At 41.5% G+C, this 23755-nt stretch overlaps 1 protein-coding gene across 2 annotated transcripts in view; it reads right to left on the minus strand.

The window, feature by feature from the left end:
* LOC122839838 (radixin) overlaps positions 1 to 23522 on the minus strand; it is a 42929-nt gene extending 19407 nt beyond the window's left edge. The window contains exons 1-2 of one of the 2 annotated variants that reach the window (XM_044131817.1): positions 23254 to 23522; positions 13642 to 13739 (exon numbers count right to left, since the gene is read on the minus strand). In XM_044131817.1, the coding sequence (XP_043987752.1) occupies positions 13642 to 13653 (12 nt within the window). In that variant the 5' untranslated portion in view covers positions 13654 to 13739; positions 23254 to 23522. Of the gene's footprint in view, positions 1 to 13641; positions 13740 to 22996 lie in introns of both variants that reach the window. The other variant, XM_044131816.1, reaches the window with a different exon arrangement.
* Between the last annotated feature and the right edge of the window lie 233 nt (positions 23523 to 23755).

Consider the following 23755-nt stretch of genomic DNA (forward strand, 5'->3'; position numbering starts at 1 on the left):
TCTGCTGGCCCTCAGTTCTGCTGGCCCTCAGTTCTGCTGGCCCTCAGTTCTGCTGGCCCTCAGTTCTGCTGGCCCTCAGGGCTGCGTGTTTGGCCCTCTGTTGTTCACACTGATAATGTGAAACCGCCCGTCCACACAGGAGGAAAACTCATTTATGAAATCTGCAAATGGAACCAAAGCAGTGAGACATTTGTAGAAATTGTGACTCGATTTGCAGGAGGAAGTGACAAAGTGTTAGATTTACGGGGAAAGGGGTAAAACATGAACTAAATGGAGAAAATCACTAATCGTGACGCCACTCAAGCACCAACAAGCAGGTCTTTGATTTTAACAATTGTGAAATATGGATGAACAACACTAGAGGAATTTCTCATGCATCTGAAAACAGGGTACCAATCAGTGCCCAACAATTCTTGCATTCATTTTAATTTATCACTGCTTGTTGCGACAGGCTTGTGTCTGGCTGCACTCTGGGTACCTGCACAGGACGGTGAGGGGAGCTAAACAGATCATTGATGAAATCTGATTTCATTTGCTCAGAAAAGTAGTAGAAAACATAATTGTACCTGACCTAAGGTGAAAACAGAAAATTGAGGGTTAAATTATCGTAGGGTTGTACTGTGTGGCACAAAAGAGGGACATTAATGAGTTTTCCTCGTTAAAGTGAGAAAATCTCAAATCAAACAAACTGCATCCTGAACGTCTGTCAGCCGGTGGGGCAGCAGCGGTCACTTCTGTCCTCGTGTCCGACTTCTTCTATGAATATTCTTCGGCCATAGTGAGCGTGTGCACAAACAGTGCAACAGCCAGCACCCATAAACGGAGGCGCATGTTTACGCTGTTCCTCTCTGCCAGCCAGCAGAGGGGAAGTAGCTTTGCTCTAATGAGGAAAAGTCATTAGGAGGATTCCAGGCAGTAACACCTGCAGTCATTTTCCCCTCGTTACCAGTGGCTAGAGAATATTATTTTAAAAGCAGTTTCTTCTGGAAATATGGAATATTTTTACTACTGATCGTCTTGAAGACGAATGAAAACAAAAGAATGATTTGAAAATCTATTATTTTTAGCACATTTATTGGTCCAGTAAAAAAGTATGATACATTCCAAGTTTATGTTTGAGAACTCTACAACCTAAAAGTGCAAGACTAATGTAGACTATACAGCGGTCATTGTACAGTCTATAAGAGTAACTGTGTCACTATCAGAATGACCTAAACTGTTTCTGTTTGCTAAATGCTGCAACAATTCGTCAGAAATGTATTTATTAAGGTCTTCAAAATCAGAAGTCTGACCATTCGAAGTGACCCGAAACGATGAATCAAGATGATTTATTTATCTGGATGGAAACATTCCCACGTGTTTAAACTTTTTAACGTTTGCTTTTATAGAGAACCGGCTACGTGTGTACAAGGCCTTGGACTTACTTTTTTATTTTACAAGACAGTAAAAGAAATCTCTTAAATTTGTGGCTATGGCCATCATTTAATAGTTTGGCGTGTATAAAATCAACAGCAGCTCAACAAGTAAGGGTTTTTGTAGCAGGTGAGGTTTCAGCTTTGAGTTTCTGTCTATTTCAGCCGATCTTTAGACGTCTCATACTGAATCCTTTATGAAGTCGGGTTTGGTTGACACTGGCAACAGTGAGGTGGAGTACAGCTGCAAAACTAAAAAATGTTCACAGGCGGAGGTTTGGTCAGGTGGGAAGAGCCACAAACCAGCATCTGCTGACACCGACAGTTAAAGGCAGAGCTATGAAAAGTATTATAACTCTATTGTGGGATTACCCTGTTGAACTGAACTCTGTAGTTTATATACAATCACACGCTTGACGCGTTCATCTACGCCTGGGTCGCTTCCCTCGGGAGGTGTTGTATATTACGTCGGACCGATCCATGTTTTTCTGTGCTGCAGTACGCAAGCCCACCTCTGCAGCACGGCCGATCAGCACCGTCCTCAAGTAACCCTGGCACAGTGCAGAAGACCCAGAGAGACGCAGAGGAGCTGAGCAAGGCAGCAGAGACAAATCCAGCAGCCATGGGCATAAAACTGCTGAGGAAGTGTGCTCTTGATTTAACACAAACGGTGTAAAAACAAGAAGATGCAAACTCTTCCGAGGACAAAAACCACAACGTGTCGACAGAAAGTCAAGTTTTAGGGTTAAGATAAAGTTTTGGGCTCGTTTCAGCCCTGCATTTGTTATTCTTGGCCTGAGCTAGACGCTAGTTATTATTTACTCCACAACGGAAAAAAATCCCCCGCCGAGATAGCAGGACGGGGTTTATGCGCACTCTGCTGTTGAGGGAGACGGACGGAGACAGAAAACGCCTGTGGTGAACTCGCCACGTACATCTCAGGCAAACAGCCAGAAAACACAAGGAGTCCGTGCAGTGACCTGGGAAAGATACAACGGGCACACCAACAAAGCAGCAGAAATTGTTACAGAGGGCACACACACTCCGTCACTTCCTGCTTTCACCAAAGAAAAGGAGGGACAGAGGATTTCTCTAGGAGATGAAGGGGTGTGTGTGTGTGTGTGTGTATGCAGCTACTCAGTTCTGGACGAGTATGACGATGTGTTTGTGCAGCAGCTGTCAGGAAAGTATGGGAACGCAAGCATATGGTGGTGGCAGCAGTTTGTGTGTGTGTGTGTTTGTGTGTGTGTGTGTGTCACGAGGAGGCAGCTGCCGGTGTCTCTGTACTGCAGCATAGTGATATAATTGCTTTACATTGCAAGTACAACACACACACACAGAGGGTTTCATTGTTCCGCACGCGCTCAGAGTTGCACGTCAAGCTTCTGAAGTCTGACTGATAACGTCTCCATAGCAACGTCCTTGGGCCTGATTTTAGTGCAATTTTCTAAAAAGCCTTGTGGCTTCGTGGAGAGGGATTTTAACACTCTGCAGGGCGGCACAGAGAGGATTGAATGCTCAGGCTGAACAATACGAGTTTAAAAGGTCACGACGGGGTCAACAGTAAACAACAGAACGGCAGAAGGGAGAGGGAAGCATTTTCCTTTATGCTTTAGCCACACACACAAAAAAAACCCCACAAAAAACACAGATGCGAATGAGTATTAACGAAAAGCACTTAGAATCCCAATATTGATTTGTGAAACGTTTGTTCGACGAGCAAAAAACAAAGTGTAAAATTATGCTGCTCAGATTTGACTGCTAGAATTACAAATTTTGACCTGATAAAATGCTGCCCAGGTTCCTTAAAAACAGTGAAGTTGCCCTTTAGATTAGCACCTATAAGACTTCAGCATCAGTAGTGTTCTTTCAGTGCTTGCAGCGTCGGGTCTAAGTTACACATGTTCTCCTTCCACTCAACTTTCCATTAATATGCTTGGACACAGGACGCTTTGAACAGCAGCTGTTTAAGTCCTGACTAGGCCTGTCACAAATAAATCAAATAATCGCATGATGAATTTTAAAAAAAAAAACCTCAATTTTAATTTGCTTGATTTAAAGTTTTTCCAAAAACTGAATAATAAAAGTCTTCAGTCTGAAGCTTTGGCCTCAACCAGACCCCCATTTTTTTTTTTTTTTAAGATAATTTTGTTCATAATTCATTTTATTTGTTGTTGTTGTTGTTTTTATTTATTTTGGATATTTGAAATGTCTTCCAGTTCCTGTGTTTAAATGTTCATCAGAATTTCTTTGAGCATTATTATTATTACTATGTTACTACCACTATGGGCGCCTGTGGCTCTATGGTAGAGTAGTCGTCTTGCAATCAGAAGGTTGTAGGTTCGATTCCAGTTTCCTCCTGCCACATGTCGACGTGCCTCTGGGCAAGGCATTTAACCCCAACTTACCTACCGATCTGCGTATCGGTGAATGAATGTGTGTGTGTTTGTGAGTGTGAATGGGTGAATGTGACTCTAGTTTGAGTGGTCAAAATGACTGGAAATATAAGGTCAGTCCATTCACCATTTATATTAATTGAAAATGCTCTCAGAAACAACAATATTATCGTTTGTCACATTTATCGTCCAGCAAAATTTGTCACCGACAGGCCGAGCGGTTCTGTGGTTGACCCCACCTGTGGAGGGGTGGCAGTGAGAGTAAACGATAAAAACAGGCGACGCTTATTCCTGGAGCAAAGTAACAACACGCTGTCCTGACCGTGCAGAATAATAAGATGAATGCACGGACCCGCATGAACCTGCAGGAAGCCATGTTTTAGCATGCAACTAAGTGAGCGAGTTTGTGAGACAGATAAGGAAGCAGAGCAATGTCTTCTCCATGATAACCGAATACGTTACCAGATAAAGTCGGTAGTTTCATCCTTCGCACAGACCGCAATCCATAATGTCACTGCTACTGATAAAACCTTCCCTGCTCATGTGTGACAGAGATAAACAATATTCTGTTGCTCACATCATAAACTAAATCCTGTGATATCGGGCAAAACTATTGTTTTAACTTCTTTTATTTTGGCTCCTAGTATGAATGAAGCAAAGGCCAGCGATGCCAACACTGAAATATTCATCAAACTATAAAAGTAGAAGGAGACGCTTAAAGAAAAAAACGCAAACGCTGCATAAAACTAGAAACTGTAGCTATGTACTTTCCTTCACGGTTAAGGACAAGAGTTGCACATGAGAAAGAAATTTCTACCAACAAAGATTGTTTCTAAAGTGAGACGGTAAATTATGAAACCATAAATACGTATTATGCCATTAAGGTTCTACTACAGAGATCCAATGAGAGCCAGAGAGCTCCGCTCATATGCAAATAATCAACACCACTGAGTCATTCGGTAACCAAGAGCACTTTCACTCCATTCAGGTCAGAACAGAAATGTGGTGAATAAGCTGTTACTACAACGCTTAACAGTTGGAAAATCAATGAAAACACGAGGAGAAACCACCGACTGCAGAGACCGGGCCTTGTGGTTTTCTAATTGAAAGTGTACCGCTACCGTTAGCACTCATCCGTTAGCATCCAAACCAAGCAGCCTGATTGTTTGGGCCCGTAGGAGATATTATTATTGATTAGGGAGGTCCCAATATGTTAGACGTTGACAAGTGGTCTAACATATAATCATTCCCACATCCCAGGAGATTTGCACTCGACTCTCCCTGAAGATGCAACAAGTGACAAAATGGAGCCAAGATGATAAAACAAAAGCTAATAAGAGAAGTTACTCTACTGAGCCAGCAGGGAGCAAAATCACAAATCTGAGGGCATTTTAAACTAGCAGCAGTTTAAAATAATTAAAGTATTTACTGCAAGGTTTCCCCCAGAAAACTTGCTAAGCTCGGTGGTTGGATGGCAGCGCAGTCATTCATCCAGCAGGCCGTCGTGTTTTTGAGCTAAAAAATGTTTGAAGTTGACAAGAAATTTTTAAATATCAGTTGATAGTTATGCGTTATTGAAAGATTGGTGGATTAGTACCTGAACACCAACTAAAAAGTCTTTAAAAATGCAAATGTTTAAAAAAAAAAAAAAACTTAAGTAAATAAGCAATGCTTAGCCTGGAGGGGGCACAAGTAAAGTCTGGTGACCCACCAGGCTTATAATACACTGAGGGACACACTGTACTGGGTTTACTCCAGGCCTCTAATTAGAGTTAATTAGTTGGGTCACATATTTCGCCATTAAACTGAAGTTTGAACTATTAAACAAGGGGGTCTCTAGAAATGATAATAAAAGGTGAAAGGATGCAAATTAAAGTTCTTCAGAATCCGGTGAGTCAGGCACATCTGGCAGGTGCACCTCTGGTATCACTTAAAAATGTATTTCAAGATACTGTGACTCGTGTGTGTGTGTGCGTGTGTGTGTGTGTGTATAACACTACATGTGACCAGATTTTTTTAGGGACCGAAAGTCGAGGAAAAGAAAAAGATGAACTCCCCCTGACCCCAAACAAGTCCTAGTTTTTGCAGCTGATCAGAATCAGAAAAGTGTTGCATGTTGATGAAACCATATTTAGTGAGTTTTTTTAATTAACTTTCTCTAATGCAAAATTGAGGTAAATGAGCAACTCTGATGCGAATGTTTGCTTATTATTCTAAAGCGTATTTTGTAGCTGTGGGTTAAGAGTTCCTAGAACGAGAAGACGAAACTTTCTGACTTTACAGAAAAATGATGCAGAACATGGTGTGTATTTGTACAAGTGGATCAAATGGAGCGTCTCTCCATTTGATAAAACACCTTTTAAGATGTTTTATGAACATCTTAAAAGATGGCAGAGCTGGCAATCTTTTAGATGCGCATCTGATCAAAGAAAAGCGTTAAACAATACTGAAGGTCCGTTTCTCTCTCGTCTTCCAGGTCTGTAAATGACTTGTGATACTTCCAGTTAATTCAACAGGTGAATCTCCAGGGAGGAAACAAAACAAAAACACAAAAAAGAAAACAAAATCGCTCTGACCGAGCTTCTATTCAGCCACAGATTATACATCCGAGGCAGCAGCTGGAGGTCTTGTTTTTTGCCGGGGGGGGGGAGGTTTGATCGAGAGCAATTTCTCCGACCGTCAGAACCAAGCGACCCAGCGGGGAGGCCTGTTGTCGCCGATTGTTTCCGCCTTCAGTCTGTCGTTTTAGATTGCAGCTGGTTAACGCCACGGAACAATGCGGTGTCCGTGTGTTTGCAGCCGTCTTGTTTGCCAGCATCCTTGAGTAACTCTGTGTTATGCACAAGTAGTGACAGCTAAATACCAGGCTAGTGTGTGCAGGCGGAGGCCGCCCACGCGCCACAGCCCACCTGTTGACTGTGTTTGAGACTGAATGAGAGAAGCCATGATTAAAAGCTGCTGAGCTGCTTTATGCAGGATTGAAGGCCAAACCAGGTCACGTCGTCGTCTTGACCTCGTCTGTTAGCGGCTTTTCATTTTCACCTCCACAATGATGGTTGCTTTTTACACCTCAATCCCTTATTTACTCTTCCACACTCGTATTTCACCAACCAACGTTTCCACTCCTACTTTCTAATTAATTTCCGGTTGTTATTTGACGTGTTAAAGGAGGCTTCAAGCGTACGTAAACAGCAGTTTGCATGTTAAACCATTCAGGGAGTATCACGAATGTATGAGATGAGATTGATCCGTCGTCACGCCAGGTCCATTAGTCGTTCCTGGAGTTGATGGATTTCAAAGAATTTGCAAACGGCTCTGCTGTGTGGGCGGATCTGGGCTGGCAGAAAATACATTTTATGCAGAAATCAAAAGTGATGAGAACAGGATCGATGCTTGTATTTTGTTTCTCCAAGAGCCGAGTGTGTTCAGTCGTCTTCCTCTCCCTTTTAATTTTATATACGTTTTGTTTTGAACACTGAATTAAAACCAGACACTTTTTGACTACATTTATCCTCCAATTAAACTTCTATTCCAAGAAGCATTCGAATATCACAAGGTTTAAATTATTATATCTAAACATATAACTGCTGCCAATGTTGGTTGTACTCCAACAAAGGGCATCGATTAGTGCTACTTTAATACTTTAAGTGCCAACAGCATGTTCAGTCTGTTGGACAGATGTTACCAGACACAAATACGTCTATGAGAGGCAAAACGACAGAGTGAGTTGGAAGTTTTGTGAAAAAATAAAAAGGGAATTTTAAAAATAGGAGAAAGAAAACAGCAACATCAAGCTTTACTGCAACAGACGAACTCAGAGATATTCAACAAAACCGCCAAGTTGCCATAGCAATAAAACTGGATGTAATTGACATGAGAAAGAGAGAGCATGGATGATGTCGTTTGTGTTTACATGTATACACTGTGTTGTCTTTAGGGTAAAAATAGAGCTGAGAAAGCCTCTTTGTGGAAATCTCTAGAAACAAAGTGTCTGACTGTCGTGCTTCTTGGTGAATCTGTGTGTTTTCCCAAAACTTCGTGCTCTCATGTCACATTTTTACTGACCAGCAGTCAGTAAAAAGAAAAACACCCGTTTGTCGGCACATTTTGCGACATGAGGAAATATTTTTTGTATCCCCACAGCGGCTCCCTGTAGCTCAGAGGACAGACTCTCAAATATTGTTAGTTTATAAATTACTAAACAGCTTGGAGCCAAAATGCATTAGAAACTTCTTGTTGTATCAACTTTCCAGACATTTCAGGCCTTGTGGTTCTGGTTCTGCTCTGCAACTCCAGAACCAAACATGGAGGAGCAGCATTCAGCTTCTACGCGCCACAACTCTGGAACAAACCTCCAGAAAACTGTAAAACAGTTGAAACACTGAGCTCCTTTAAATCAAAGCTAAAAACCCAAGTGGTTGGAGTTGCTTTTGAACCATAATAAAAGGAAAATTGATCAACATGTTTGACGTGCGTTAATGGGTCTGATTATGGCGTCTGTCACGGTTTTCTCAATTGTTGACTTGCATGTCGTGTCGTTGATAGTGACGCTCGTGAAAGTATTACAATTTAGGGCAACACTGAAGAAGTCAAACTGCATTATAGCTGCTACTGGGCAACTCAAATTTCTGTTAATTTATTAATATTGCCAACATCCTCAAATGTAGTTGATGCTAAAAAAATAAAAAAATAATAAAAAATTAATTTCTGAAGAATTTTTCCAGTTGAAATTCAAACCGCAGGTCATTTTCTGCCCCTCACGTTGGCACAGAACGCGACAGAGACTCCGTCATGCCGTCTGGAGGTATTTGAACTGCGAGTCGGACGGCGTGAAGCAGCACAACAGAGCTAGCTAAATAATCTCAAAGGCTGACGTCCCGACGCTCCTTCAGAGGAATTTATTGGGCTGCTACAAAACGTTCCACGAGAGAGTGTAGCGACATTTGAGGAGAGCGGGTTGAGCTTCCCAGTGAATTTCACACCCTCCCTAGAGCTAGATTTAGTGACTTGGATAATTCCTATTATATTGATGAAAATGGGCCTCTGAAATATTTAAACCCTCCAGCAAAGCCCCAGTGCTGCAACCCCCCTTCACTTCCACAAAGCCCTGGCTCTCAGGGACAGCATCGCTAGCAGAGGCAGCATGTGTGTAACGCAGCAATAAAATCAATAATGCACAATGTCCCGTCACCTCTCACACCGTCCATCAAAAGGTCTTGTAAAACAACCAAAAGAAAAGCTGGACAAAAACACACAAATTAAGGCACTCAAGATGTCAAATAAATGCTATTAGCATAAACACACAACCACAACACAGATCTTTCTTCATGCAGAGATTGCATGAAGACGTTTGTATTGATTGTCAAAGTCTTAGCAAGCCTTACTGACGCTCAGTAAATCAATAAAAAAACATGCAGCTACTTAAACCATGCAAACGCTGGAATGGTTGATCTGCTGCAGGATGAATTTATCACCTGGTCTGAAGTCATTTTTAATACAGGAAATCAGCTCTGGAAAGACAAACTCAGCCGCTCAGAAGAGCAACAACAATGCAAATGGTTGCCTTTAATTCTAGGTTTGAATTAAACCGAATTTAAGAGGCGCAAAGTATGGAGAAAATGTCGATACGAGTGAATGCCAAAGGAAGCAAGACTTTTTAAAATCAATATCAAGGGATTAGTGACTTAAAACTATTAAAATTATTTCATTTGTATCAACAAATTTTTCCCCATGTCAAGTGACAAACTCTGGCAGTGGAGCAAGTACGTTTTAAAAAAAATCAAAATTAGGAAATTACTGACTTAAAACAAGTTTACATTTTGCTGAAAATTTACTTGTAATTTCAAGTGTTTGTGCTAGAGTCTCTAGACCAAGAATATGTATGACATTAACGTGGAAGACGTTAATGTCATAACTCACTCAAGGGGCTTCACCAGGTGTCCTGAAATAAATGGATGTTTTTTTTTCTTCTACTTTCGCGTCGGCCTCGTCTGTTTATTTTTAGCCACCAACAGCAGCGCGGTGCAACAACGGGATGAGGTAAAAGACTTTAAGCCGAATCCTCTTCATTCAATTTAATCACCACTTCTTTGTAAAAAAAAAACAAAAAAAACAAGCCTTTCCTGGTTACTTACATAAAACCGGGTTTGTACAACCCACTACTTATGAAAGAGGTGAGTGTGACACACAACAGCACCATTAAAACACAGCTCTAGGGCAGGTGAAGGTGCAGAGCAAATTCAATTTTAAAGGCTTTGCCTGCGAGTACTTTCCTTTTCTTTTTTTTTTTTTGTGGCAGGCAGAAGGTTTTTATAGAATTCAATAAAGAAACAAAAACAAAAAAAACCAATTGCTGCAGCTTTTATTTGCTGTTCTTCATCTGTAAGTTAATGGAGAAAAGTTAGTTCTTGATTGCAACACAAGCTCCCAGAGCAGAGTGACGTTTAAAGAAGGAAAATAAAAGAGCAAACAAGATTCATTAATGAAGCAGTAAAAGCAGCTGCTGACTTTACTTTCCCGCTGTAAAGTTTAATGTCAAAGGGCGGCTTAATGTAACCGGAGTGGGGTTTCCCCCCCACCCCGAGGGCGGCAGGGGTATCGTTTTTCTGGACTGGTTACAGACAAAGTGCTTGTCACTCAGTCCTTCCCAAATCCTCTTTTACCCTTTGTCTACTTTTATGTTCTATGTTTAGATGATCTAAGCTTGAGCTCTTCATTTCAACTTTCTCTTTCGCTCTGGAAATGACCTCGGCAGTCATTTCCCGAATCTCCCCGAAACAATTATTGGCAGAGAAAGCAGACGGTCGCTTCCCACGAAATCCACCACGGTGCAAAATAACAGACGTTCAGAGGAGGAGACGACGCACCGGTACCGCCTGGGTCATGTTCTGACGCACAGCAAATTTATTTCACACTATTAATTAAATACAATGGTTTACCAGGTGGTGAGGATGCACCAATTCACATTTTTCACTTTAAATACTGATATGTGAGGTTTAATATTGGCTGCTCTCCTGAACTGACAAAAAACGTTTGGGGTTTTTTTGGGGTTTTTTTTAAACACAGACATAAGAGTCCTGCACGAATGCAGCACACTTAAAGACACCAGTAGCAGTATAATCCTGGTCAAACATGTAAAAAACAACCTTAATTTGTTCAGTCACTTCAATTAGGAGTAAAACGGCCAATATGAAATAAATTATAAGGACCTGAAACAATAAACATGTAAAAAATAAACTGCAACAAACCTTGCTTCAAAGGAAAACTTAAATCAGCCGAAGTTAGTTCAGAATAACGTGAAAGATTGCATGAGCCTAATCATCTATAAGTCATTAAGTCCAACAGAGCTAACATGCTAATATTAGTCCGGCTGTTTGGCAAGTGGATTCTGCGTCAAAACATTTTCAACAGAGACGAGACGTGTGATTATTGGAGACTGTGACGCTGTGCCTTTGGTCACTCAGGTTTAAAAACTACCGGTAGTTTTATACACGTGTGGAGCAGAATATTCAGGCGCTGTTGTTGACTGGTGAACATTTCTCTGTCGCCCTTTAGACAAGACAATAAATCAGCCGTAGTTGTCAAGCCAGGCCACCGTGTGGCGCTGTGATTTGGCATGTCGTCGAATCGTAGATGCGCTTTAACCCTTCGCCTCCACCTCATGAGGTACATGTGCTGCACATTCGCTTCCCCACCTGCAGAGAACTTCACAGCAAAGTTTCACTCAGACCTGGTTTAAAAAAAACCCGGGGACGTTTAAATGAGCGGCAACAAAAAAAAAATGTTACGGTTTTGCTGAAAACTGGGCCTAAAACCGTCCCAGATAAAGTCCAGCTAACGTTGTGTTTAAAAACAAGCACTAAAAGAAGCAAAAACTCTATTTTGAATGACTAATTTATTTTATTTAATTAATCCTTCACTGCTGCTTTGTTTCATCTTGATCACATATCACTGGGCTCCATGCAGAAACTGTTCCTGGCCAAATTCCCCATTACCAAGATTAATGAGCCACTCAGCTAACAGTCGCTCACAGACTCTGTATCTACATGAGGAGCCAGCGTGTAGCGAGAGGATAAACAGAAAGTCAGAACAAGCCGCGTACAACGATCACAGTTTTCACTGAAGTGTAGCCGATGTCTTCTGTTAGAAATGCTGTTCAGACGGAGGGAAAGCAGAATGGAAATTGCATTTATCTTTGAAATGAGTCTCGCATGAAAGAAATAAAAAAATCCCAACTGATTCATTTGTACTCTAGTAGAAAAACCGCAATATTCAGAACTGGCGTTCAATACTTCAATGGACATTTATTGTGTCGTCTATCGTGATCAGTTTTAATTTATTGTCACAAATTCCAATTAACGACGTTTAAGCCCCGTAAGATTGTCGGGAATCAGGATCGGTGGTTTTACAGTTTTCTCAAATGCTTGTCTGATGAGAGCAAGCGTCAACAAATATTAATAAGTTTGCAAAAAACAATTAAATGCTGCGCACTTTTTTGTGACTCATTTCCTAAAAAAAAAAAAAAAAATTTAATTTAATTAAATTTTTAAAAAATGCGCACCACACAGAGTTTGGTCTGTAATTGCTGCGACACGCAGTCACAGCCCCACAGGTCCCCAATACAGCAGCAGCAAACATCTCACTTTTACCGTCCTCACAGTAATATTACAAAACATTGTGATCAAACTTTTAAGTCCCCATCACCGACTTCAGCTTCCAGCTGGTGGAGGGTAACTCTGTCGCAGCACAACCTCAGCTCACATGGAAGCTTCCTGTGTCCCTCGATGTAAAAATAGAGCCGAGAAAGCCTCTTTGTGGAAATCTCTAGAAACAAAGTGTCTGACTGTCGTACTTCTTAGGGAACCTGTGTGTTTTCCCAAAACTACGTGCTCTCATGTCACATTTTGTGTCCGACTGCTGGAAAGGCTCAGGCCAGCATGAAACTAAAATCAGCATGGTAGTTATCACCCAACTCACGCTGCACTCTGGAGATAAACAACAAGTCTCCATCACCCCCACAGCTTCATGTGGGATCGGTGATAAACAAGAGAACATCTTTGGCACACAGCTCGTAAAATCAGGTATAAAAATGTGCATTTCAATAAATTTCAACCTTACAAGGCTTTTTTTTTTTTTTGGAAAAGTGGAAGTGCAAAGCTTGCATGTACCGACAGTTCCTGGTTTTGCTTTCCATTCACGATGCGGAAAGCAATCAGGAATCCACAAATGGTAGATTTCTTCTTTAAAACGTCCTAAATGTCGATGCAGTTACTTCCCCCTCGCTCAGCTCAGCTCTGGAACATCTCTGAACCACAGATAATAAAATGCATCTTTAGGTCTGCTTTCTAGAGCAGATGTCTTAATACACTCGAAATAAGACAAAGCTAAAAGGTCAGCAAGATATAGGACCTTGGTTTAAGTCAATAATTACTTACTATTGAGGAAAAAATACCAGTTCCACTGGCAGACTATTTCACTTGTAACATAGAAAAACTCATTGTCATGAATGAAAAAAATCTTCCAGTGGAACTAATAATTTTTCATCAATATTGAAGGAATTAGTGTCTTTAAACTAACTCCTATATCTTGCTAAGAAGTGTCTTAAGTTAGTTTTATGATCTTGTGCTTTTGCAGTGCATGGCAGAACAACCTCCCTGTAATTAGTAGGAATCGAAGAGGAACAAGGTCCTTCCTGAGAAGACTTAATATAGCACGAAGTGTGGAGGGCGTCTAAACATGCACCACAAGCAGCACTTTGCATGTCGGCAGAGAACAGCACTGACTGTGAAACACCAATTAATCCGCGCTGTAATCCCAGCACGTCGGGTACTAACCGGTTTGGGCATCTTTCTCTCTCCTCCTGTTCCCCGTCGCTGATAAAACTGAAAGAAGTCGTCCTCCGTCTTCCTGCTGCTCTCTGGGGCACCGCCGCCTAAAACACAAATAAAACCCCAAAGATGTTCAAAAACATAATGAATCAATTAATTTGCATTTCTCCTGATTAGCTCTTTTTTAGGGTTTGTTTTTTTCCCCCTTGTCTACTAAAAGCCTGGTGGTCCATCAGGCTTTACGTCACGATATAGTTCCTCCAGCAACGACTCAGTGATACATTGAATCGCCCAACACAGAACAGTCGGCGGCATTAGAGGAAGCCAGTGGGAACAGCAGCAGCTCAGCCGTGAAGAGTTCGGCCACGCAAAGTCCCAGAGCAGAGTCAGCAGATGCTGAGGTGAGCAGAGCAGAGAGGACAGCGTGTACGGAGCGCAACGGGACCTTACATCCACCGTACCGGACGGAGTTTCATGAAACGCAGCATCAATCGACTCTGAGCACCACTTAAACACTCACCGACCAGCAAACCTGAATTCGCTCCGCAGCAGCACAACCTCTTACAACCTGACATGACAAAATGTCTTTCGATAAGGCTGGTGGCGTTCTGTAAATAAAACCATGAACACGTCAACTTGGGGCGTTTGGAGGCATCCAGAGATTCTGAAAGTGTGGATTCTAAGCTTTCCAGTGACTCCAAACACATGGAAATCACAAAAGAAGTCTGGGGTTTTTTTATTACAAGTGTTGTGTGCATTATTATATTAGTCATTTAGAAGCATAATAAAAGAAAAATGGAAATGAAACATCATTCTCGATAAAATGGAGAATGGACAAAAATTCAAATCAACACCTTAAAAACTTTCTGTCCAAACTTTTGGTCTGTACTGTATATACCTTAACTTTTTCTTCCTTTATAGAAATTTTTCAAATCAAAAAACTGGTCAGATTTCCCCGGATGTTTCTTTTGGTACGTCTGCAGATTTCGCAGCATCTCATTGTAACACACAGCTGCTGCTGCTGCTCTCGCTCCGCTCCGCTGGCTGCAGCAGAAAACGTCCAAACAGAGAACGCCATGGAGACACACGGCCAGTAAAACGTCGTGACAATGGCCAACAAAACAAAACAACGGAGAAAAGCGGGCAAGTGGCAGCTGGGAGAAATCCTCAACAGAAAGCACACAGGAAGAATCTGAAACGGCAACACCGGGAGAAAGAGAAACACAAACTTCTGCTACTCTGCTCCGGTTCTCACTCTCCACAAGGAGCCGGCGAGTGCAGCTTCATCTCGACCTTCGAGACGCTTAAGATGGCGGGAAGGTAAAATAAAGAGACGAGCTGGTGAGAGTCCCACAGGTGCCAGATCTCTGCGATGTGCTGGGCCAGAAATAGACGTCTCTCAAGTGTCAGCGCAGCGAATTAAACCGGGCTGAGTGGGAAGCTTTGAGGACAGTCGCAGAACTGATTCTGCTCCAGGTTTTGCACATATTTGGAAAGCACTAAATATTCTTTAAGCTAACAAACTTTTATCATCATAAACCTTGGTGAATATATCAGGTTTGATAACTTCTGCCAAACGGACCTCTAAACCCCGCAGGCCGTGGCGGACCGGGTTTGGCCTGGCCTCAGTCATTCACGACTCGTTGAGCAGCAGTCAGACTGACTGCAGAGACAGTCATAGTTCCTCTGATGCTGCAGAAGAACATTCCAGATGTTTCGCACCGAAGCCTTAACTAATCGTTTCAGCTGCTGCAGATGTTGCTGGCCAAAAAGGAGAAAGAATATTTCAATAAATGAGCTGTCTGTATCGGATTTGCAGTGCATACAGTAGGACTTGTTCACCTAAACTACTGTGTGCTCTTCCGCTAACATAGAAACCCATCAATTATTCTGTCATCAGCTAATGGACAATCTGCAGCGTAAGCTGGTGGGAATAATGAGCTTTAGAGCACAGCTGTAATGTGTTGGGTTTTTGTATATCGTCTCATGTAAATGTGAGTTTCTCTTCAGTTTCTTCCTTCCACTGATCAACCAACTATTGTTTATCTCTACCATTAAGCTGTTTTCATTAATGCCATCTTTTCATGGTTTGTTACAGTGCAGCCTTGATGGGCTTCAACTACGACTAGAACATTCTTCTGGTCAGAACCTGACAAAAAACATTTTGATGAATTTGGCATAAATGCGCTTCGTTCACCGAGAATACACAGACGATTTTCTGATTGCATACACGAGAGCTCCCAGGTTACGCTGACAAACACTCTTCAGAGCGGAAGTCACTAATGATGGTATCAAAGAGCTTCAAAGTTAAGCTGGTGTTTAGAGTCAGAGAGATGTTTAAAAGGAAGTCAGAGGAAGCATTGGCCATTAGAAAATAAAATATATTTTCTATGACAGCACGTCAGGCTGATCCAGAGAGAGAAAGGTTTCAGTGGATGATCTGATTCCTTCACCATTTTTGTTTTTTCAGTTTTGGTCAATTCGTTCAGGTAGGAAATTGAACGTTCTGGCCTTCGAGTTGAGTCCATTTTGAGGATGTTTCGTCAAACTGGCAATGGAGTCAATAGAAGCTGCCTAATGTATCAAACTGTAATCACAACACACTGGACCCCACAGTCGTCCATCAATAGCTGAAATCCACAAAGACTTGAGACCCCCTCTTACAGCTTACAGCTGCCTTCTGTAATAGTTCAAACACCAAATATACCTGAGTAAGCAAAGCAGCCAATCCAGGAGCGCCATTGCTCCACCTTGTCACTGATTGGCTGCTTTGTAAATGCCAGACAAGAGCATTCAGCAGTATTGTGTCCAGTCATTTCAGCTTCCCAAGCTCCACTTTCTTTTGAATATTGTAGTTACGTTCTACAGGAAAAAATATTTTAATGGGTGGATTTAAAAAAAAACAAAAAACTTGGGGTCAGAAAAATCTGCAAATACTGAACCATGAATAGGCAGGGGGGTTTATTTTAAGCCGTGTGTGCAACAGCACAAGGGACTGCCTGGTGCAATATCTGGAAGGCTTTAATATTTCAAGTGTAATGCATTTACACTTTGCAGAGTCGTGGCGTATTTTGGCACCTGAGCTGCTCGAGCTAATGGAATTGGAGACATTGTGCAAAACTTTTTTAAAAATGTCTTTTAAAAAAAACAGAACTAAATTTAAGCAATAGTCATAAAGGTATTGCAAATACACGTCTTCCTGAAGTCACTCAGGCCAAGAGCAACTCGACACTCTGCTGATCTCAGCAGATAACATTGTTGCCGTTAGAAACTTTCAGTCTTTGTCTGTCCTTGAACACGATGCCTTTAGAAATGAAGTTTCCTTGTGGAAAGGGCGAGGAAACGTATGCAGGCCCTGGGGAATGCACACGATGAATATGTACTGGAAAGACATGGTTTCCAGATGAGATCTTTTGAAATAAATGGAGGGGATTTTTTTTCACCCCCCACAAAAAAAATAAAAAAAATAAAAAATTGTTTTAAACATTATTTTCCAAACATAAACAACTTATTACCATTAACGGCAAGAAGGTAGAAGTAAATTAAAAATGTAGATGCCGTCATTATTTGAAAGCTACTAAAAGGAGATTTTTGACTGTAGCTCAGAAATATACAAGATCTGTGGATCACATCTCAAATCCTTTATTGGTGCGTCTCTACCAGGTCATCTTTTAAAACGTTTACAATTTTGTATCATTCAAATGAGATGTTTTATTAAGTCCTAAAAGCTGGACAACCTGAATATCTGGGAATAAAAATGCACCAAGCATTTCGACCATCTCCATTTAGCTACACAAAGCAACTGCATGTCGAGGCAGTGAAATATTTCCTCAGATCCTTTAAGAAATTGCTTCAATCTAAAGTACACTTCTTGAAAATGGCCGGTGTGAGAGCTATAACTAGTGCATGACCAAAATGCTCCGTTTCCTGCTTATTTCATCTTGTCAGTTACCAAAGAGAGAAAGAAAAGAAGAGGAATGAATGGGTTACCCAAACAAAAGAGACTATGTGTGGGAGGCTATACTTGACCCATATACCTGCAGCCAGGAGACGTGTGAGGGAACAGAAAGGTGAAATAACTCAAACTTATTCTAATGCAAACCAAGACGCAGAGAAGATCTGGTGAGCCAAGACAGAGAAGAAGAAAAAAAAAACAACAAGAAAATTAAATAAATAATTTACAAGATTAGCTAGAATATTTAGCTTTTATGCATTTTTAGGATAACTATCAGAATTAGTCCAATTTGCAGAAAAACATATAAACATCCATCGACAACCACAAACATTAGGTCACTAATGAAAAATGTTAGAGAGAGCAGACTTGGTCCTCGTGTTAGTGCACCTTCTCACAAACCTGGAAACGAAAGCCTTCAGGGTGTGTGTGTGTGTGTGTGTGTGTGTGTTTGTTCATTCAGTGAAGCCAGAAGGTTATTCCCAGTAGATCGAGCTTCCAGGTTACCATTCATGTATAAAGAAACTCTGCACCCTGAGCACACTACACCCTTTCATCCTGTTTTCTAAAAGCGAACACTGTAACATTTTAAACTTCATGCAGGCTCCTGTTCTCTCACACAACCATCTCAAGTTTTAAGAAATTGCGACCTGAACGTCCTCATGTAATATGACTGGTGCAAAACTCCAATCGCGTTGTTGCTGAGATTGTCAAATTATAAACGTCGCTCGAGTGCAATGCCAAGAATGCGATCGAGTAGCGACGACGCGTCGTTTAAAAGAGAAGAAGCGGCGTGTTTCATCGAGAAAAGAAGAGTAGAGCCAGGCTCTCTACAGCAACACACACCAAACTAATGCAAGACTGAGCTTCCTGCTGGTTTTTCCACCGTCCGCAGTGTGCAGAGTTCATATTTCTGCTGATGTGGCGGTAGTGCATTTATGACAAAGTATGAATGCAGTCATTCAACGCACACTGGATATGAGGAATCATTTTAACCAACCGGTTTGCAGATTCCCTTCCAACGCCAAGTGTTAAACGTTTAGCGTTCTTGTTGTGTTTGCCATTGGAAGAAGTTGTTTAGCAGTGATGCTAAAATAATGCGTCATATTACTGTAACTGATTTTTATTGTTATTCCCAGATCACTTGATGTGTCGCATGATTTCTTGACAAACGTGTCCAACATTTCTTATGCATTTAAAAACAAGTGAAAACATAAAATTTTACATCTTTTTTTAGTAAGTTTTATTTAAGATGATGCTGATTTTGTATTTAAGTTCCTAAATCCCAGAGACGCAGACAGACCTGTCACAATAATAATAAAAAAAATTGTCTCGACGATAAATTGTACCAGATATTATTGCGATAAACGATAAAAATGATCTCAAAACAACAGCATTAAGTAATATAATGGTAATGCAAGACCAGTTTCAACCCTCAATGAACTTTAACCAACATTTAGCCCTGGAACTGGAAGGCATTTTAAATATCTAAAACAAATAAACAAAACGACAGAAACAAAATGGACACTCAACAAAACTGTCCTTCAAATAAAGGGCTGGTTTAGAGCGAAGCACCAAACTGAACTCTTATGTCATCCAGTTTTGTCTCAAAAGAGAGGGAAGAAAAGACACAAACAATAAATCATGCAAATCAAAATTATTTGCATGATTTAATTAGGCTGGTTTGATTATCCATCAGTAGATGAACAATGAGATATAGTAGTGAAAAACAGGCACATCATGCAGTAATGAAATATTAGTGCATGATGTGCACTAATGTGCAACTACTTTTATCGTCATTCCTGAGTCCCAAACTCCTACCTGATCTGCTCATAGCAGCTACTTTAATCAATATTTTATGGTAGCATTGTGACAACAAAAGTGATGATAAGGATTATTATCTCTTTAGGCAACTGAACAGCCGTGACGCCATGACACAGCAAATTATAGCCGTGTCGTGGCTCTAATTTGCCGTTTGCAGTTTAGCGATTCGTATCGCTGAACTGCAAACGGTAACTGCATTTAATTACACCGTACTCTTATTGAATCAACAGTGGAGAAAACAATGAAACAACGCTGACAATAGGAACAGGTTGAGGGGGAAAATCGATCAGCGTGAATTTGAATTGATCGTGTCGACGATCCATCAAAACTCTTGCGATAAATGTATCACGATGGATGATAAACGATGCGATAAACGCCCAACCCTACTGTGCAGCACTTTTGCTCAGCTCTGCGGAAATAAAAATCTCAGTTGTTGATTTGTGTTTTAAATAAAAAGAAATTGGACCATCTTGTAAATGTTTCCTTTCAAAATGTGTGTGTAAACACCATTAAATCACGGTGTAAACAATCAGAAAGGGGAACCAGGCCGTCTGCTCACAAAACCACCAAATCAATAGAACTTAAAATTAATGTTGAAGTAAAAATAAATCTGTCAAATATGAACGTTTTTTTGTGTATTTAGGGGCTCTGAGGCACATCTGGCAGCACATTCACACAGTCAACATCCAACAGCTGCTGAAGCAGCAGGACGCCTTCCTCACTGTTATGCTTGGCATCTTTAGTTGTGGCACTGAAGATCCCACTGATTCCCACTGTAAGGAATCAGTGGGATCTGATTCCCACTGTAAGGAATCAGTGGGATCTGATTCCCACTGTAAGGAATCAGATCCCACTGTTAGTGCTGCTGAACTAACACTGCTGAAAGTGTTAGTTCAGCAGCACAAACGGCCTCCGTAGGGCGGGGACCTCAAAAAGCGCTGACGAAATGTCGCACCGTTATCCTTTATGTTTCCACGGCACTCAGAAACTCTCAGAGTCACCTTCACACATTTTAAAATCACAAAAATAAAAATGATAAGGAAGAAAAGACAAGCAAAGACTAATTAGAAGCTCGTTCCAAACCATAAGATGAATCATTAGATGTGGAATGCTTCGTAGGAGGAGATTTATCCCGCCGTGTTCAGACATTACACTTTAGTTATCCGAAGGATCAACTTATGAAGAAACACTAGAACAATAATGAGATCAGAGACGAGCCCTCACACGCTTGGGAGTAAAACTGACTCCGAGATCAGATTCAGACAGAGCAGCTGGTGTGTGAAGGCATCAGTCAGCTTCTCATACCGAATCTGAGACACACATCATTTCCTTCCGGATCCTGCAACGGTGTCCGTCGTAGAGGATGTGACCCAAGCAGGCTCATTATAGCTCATACAAGCAAGTCTGATCCATCCATTCCCCGCCTCGCTACTCACTAAACTTAGAAGATGTGCCGCAAACACACTGGGAACGGAAACCATGGCCCACTTTCAGGAGTCTCAAGAGTCTGGGCCTCAACGGGTCAGTGAGACAAGTGGTCATAATGTTATGCCTGATTAAGGTTTCAGAATGCTAATGTGGGTTTGGTAGATTTTTTTATTATTATTATTGCTATTGTCCATTACCAAGTTGGAGGAATGTGATAGGGTTGGAACAATTAATCCGATCAATTGTGATGAATCAATTATTGAAATGTCTGTCAACTAATTTAGTCAATCGATTAATCGTTAATGGGAGCATACAAACTCAAATAAAAGCCCATTTGCTGAAAGAACAATATACTCGGAACAGTAAATAAGTCAAAACTGCACTAAAGAATAGACACATTTTGCATTTAAGATTAAAAAGATAAATGTAAAAAAAGAAAAAGAAAAAAACCTTTGTAAAAATGTTATACCCAAAACTCATCTAGTGGCACTTTTAGCTTCATCCGGTTCAAAGTATTCTTTAAAAATAAAAATATAAATCAAGCTCCTTTTGCTATCCAGTTATTAGTGAAAAAAAAAAAAACAAACGTAAACAGTTCAGCGATACGTTGTACTGATGATAAGTCAAGCAAGCAGAAAGGACCAAATTTTTTTAAATGTTGACTTCCAAAAGCTTATCTGTTTCAGCTGCAAATGCGTCCTTTAATGCAGTTATCGCAACTTTAGGCAATAAAATGTCTTTCTAATATAAAAAAAAATAATAATTGATTTATTTGCATATTTTAATGCATTTCTAATATTGTGTTTTTTAAAAAAAGGAGGTTATTTTCAGATCAATCAATTAAGCATTATGGTTAACTACAATAATCGTTAGTTGCAGCCCTAGATTATGTACTATGGGACAATGTTACAGAAAAGTGTTTTAGAAAACCTTGGAAATCTTCACTGAGATTTGGGTTCAAAATAAGAATGTGCACAGGAGAAAAAGATTATAATAATGTATGTGCAAAGAAAAGTAGGTGAAATTATACTTCCCCGGTCTTAACCTGGATGATTATTCAACAGGGCACACACGCACACACACACGCACACACACACACACACACACAAAGCCCAGCTGAGAGAAATCCAAAACCAGCTGTCAAAGGTAGCCTATCTCATGTCAACATGCTCCGAGCCTCTTTCTCAAATGAGTTGTAATTTGGTCCCAGCGGGGGGCGGCATCGACGGCGGGAAAATGACTTGAGCTACGCGGACATTAACCAATAAAACACTTCACGCGCACAAATGCGGCCAATCAGCGGCCGCTAATTTCCTGCGCGCCGCAGATGGACCGCTAACATGTGAGGGAGCGCTGCAGGAGTCGTATTCAAGACTGAGGTTTACGTCCAAAAGCTTAACTAGACTCTGGGTAGCGTTTCCATGACGGACAGTAAACAATTAGGCCTAATCAAAAAACGAAAAAGGCCCGCAGTGTAGGCGAGGCTCACCGCCTTAACAAGTTTGAAACCTTTGAAAGTTTCGGCTTGAGCTGACCGACAGAGGCGTATGAGAAATTATTCCACTAAACAGCGGAATGTGAAGCGATCCAAACACACTTACAAAAATAAACTCAACTGTATCTCTCCAAAAGTTACAATCAACAAAACAAACAAATTCCACTCGAGCAACAGAGGAAACCGCAGAATGTCCCATTTCAAAGCGCAACTCGTTCAGGCCCGTTTGGAGAACTACAGAAACCATGAACACAGACCAACCGGAACCGGTGCTGTGACCCTGTTCGTTTGATGTGAATGAGCGAGTTCTCTTCCAAGTCACTCAGCGAGACGCAACCAGCATCTTATTACCAAGGCTACGCTGTTGCGTAACACTGACTGACACACAGCACCGGAGAGACAAGCGACACCAGCTGGTGTTAGCTGCCTCCGACTCACCCGTCTTCCCGTTAGAAAGCCGGTTTGGTACCGCAGTGAGACGAATACCGCCGTCCGAGCACGCCGCCCCTAAGCTTGGCTGTCCGGCGGCTACGTGCTGCGAAACAACTTGTTACCGGCCCGCCGAGTTAAAACACCTCCACGCTCAGACGAGCAAACAAATCCCCACTCGTATTAGCGGCTTAAAGGTGAAGCGGTGCGCAGATGAAGCCGATAAAACTCACCTCTAACGCCAGGCGGCTCCTCTGAGGATGAGCCGTGCTGTCACCTCCTCCAGCAGGCAGCGCTCGCTTTATATATCCACGGTGGGGTTAAAAATAGAGCGTTTCACCTTCCCGGCCGACCCCTCCGCGCTGTTTACCGGACGCGGAGCGCACTTCGGAGGGCTCGGTGATAACACGCAGGCTTCAGGCCAGCGGAGTTCCTCTCGCCCGCTTCCCACGACAGCAGAGGAGGTAGTCAATATGGCTGACGAACTCACCGTGCCGAGGCGTGGTGAGCTGAGTCTTGCAGATTCACCCCCTCTCCACCCCTCCTCTCTCCTCACCCGGGACTCAAACTGCAGTGCTGCTGGCTGCGGGGTCCAAACCAGGGACTCCAAACATTCTCACACCCAATAAGGAGAGACTTTCAGCCCTACAGGCCCTTCTGGTAAATGTGCTGGATCACGTTTTATTTCGAGAGGTTCACCCTGCTGCTTTATGAAACATGTAATGATTCATTACACACGTAATTAGGCATATGTTATGTTAAATTCAAATAATGACCCTGTGGGTTATTTGATTGGAAGTATAGCGACGCAGTTAATTGGGCTCTAAACTGAGGATAACTCGTCACAATAAGTGATCAAAATCAAAGTGATATTAGTGTAAACCATGTATAGCCGCATGTTTACAAAATTTCAAGAAAAGTGTTGCAAAGTGAAAGCTGAGCAACCCATAAAAAAAGGGGAAAATTTTGAAATGCACCTTTAAAACAATGGA

The sequence above is a fragment of the Gambusia affinis genome, linkage group LG11 (assembly GCF_019740435.1).
Source record: "Gambusia affinis linkage group LG11, SWU_Gaff_1.0, whole genome shotgun sequence".
Taxonomy (NCBI): domain Eukaryota; kingdom Metazoa; phylum Chordata; class Actinopteri; order Cyprinodontiformes; family Poeciliidae; genus Gambusia; species Gambusia affinis.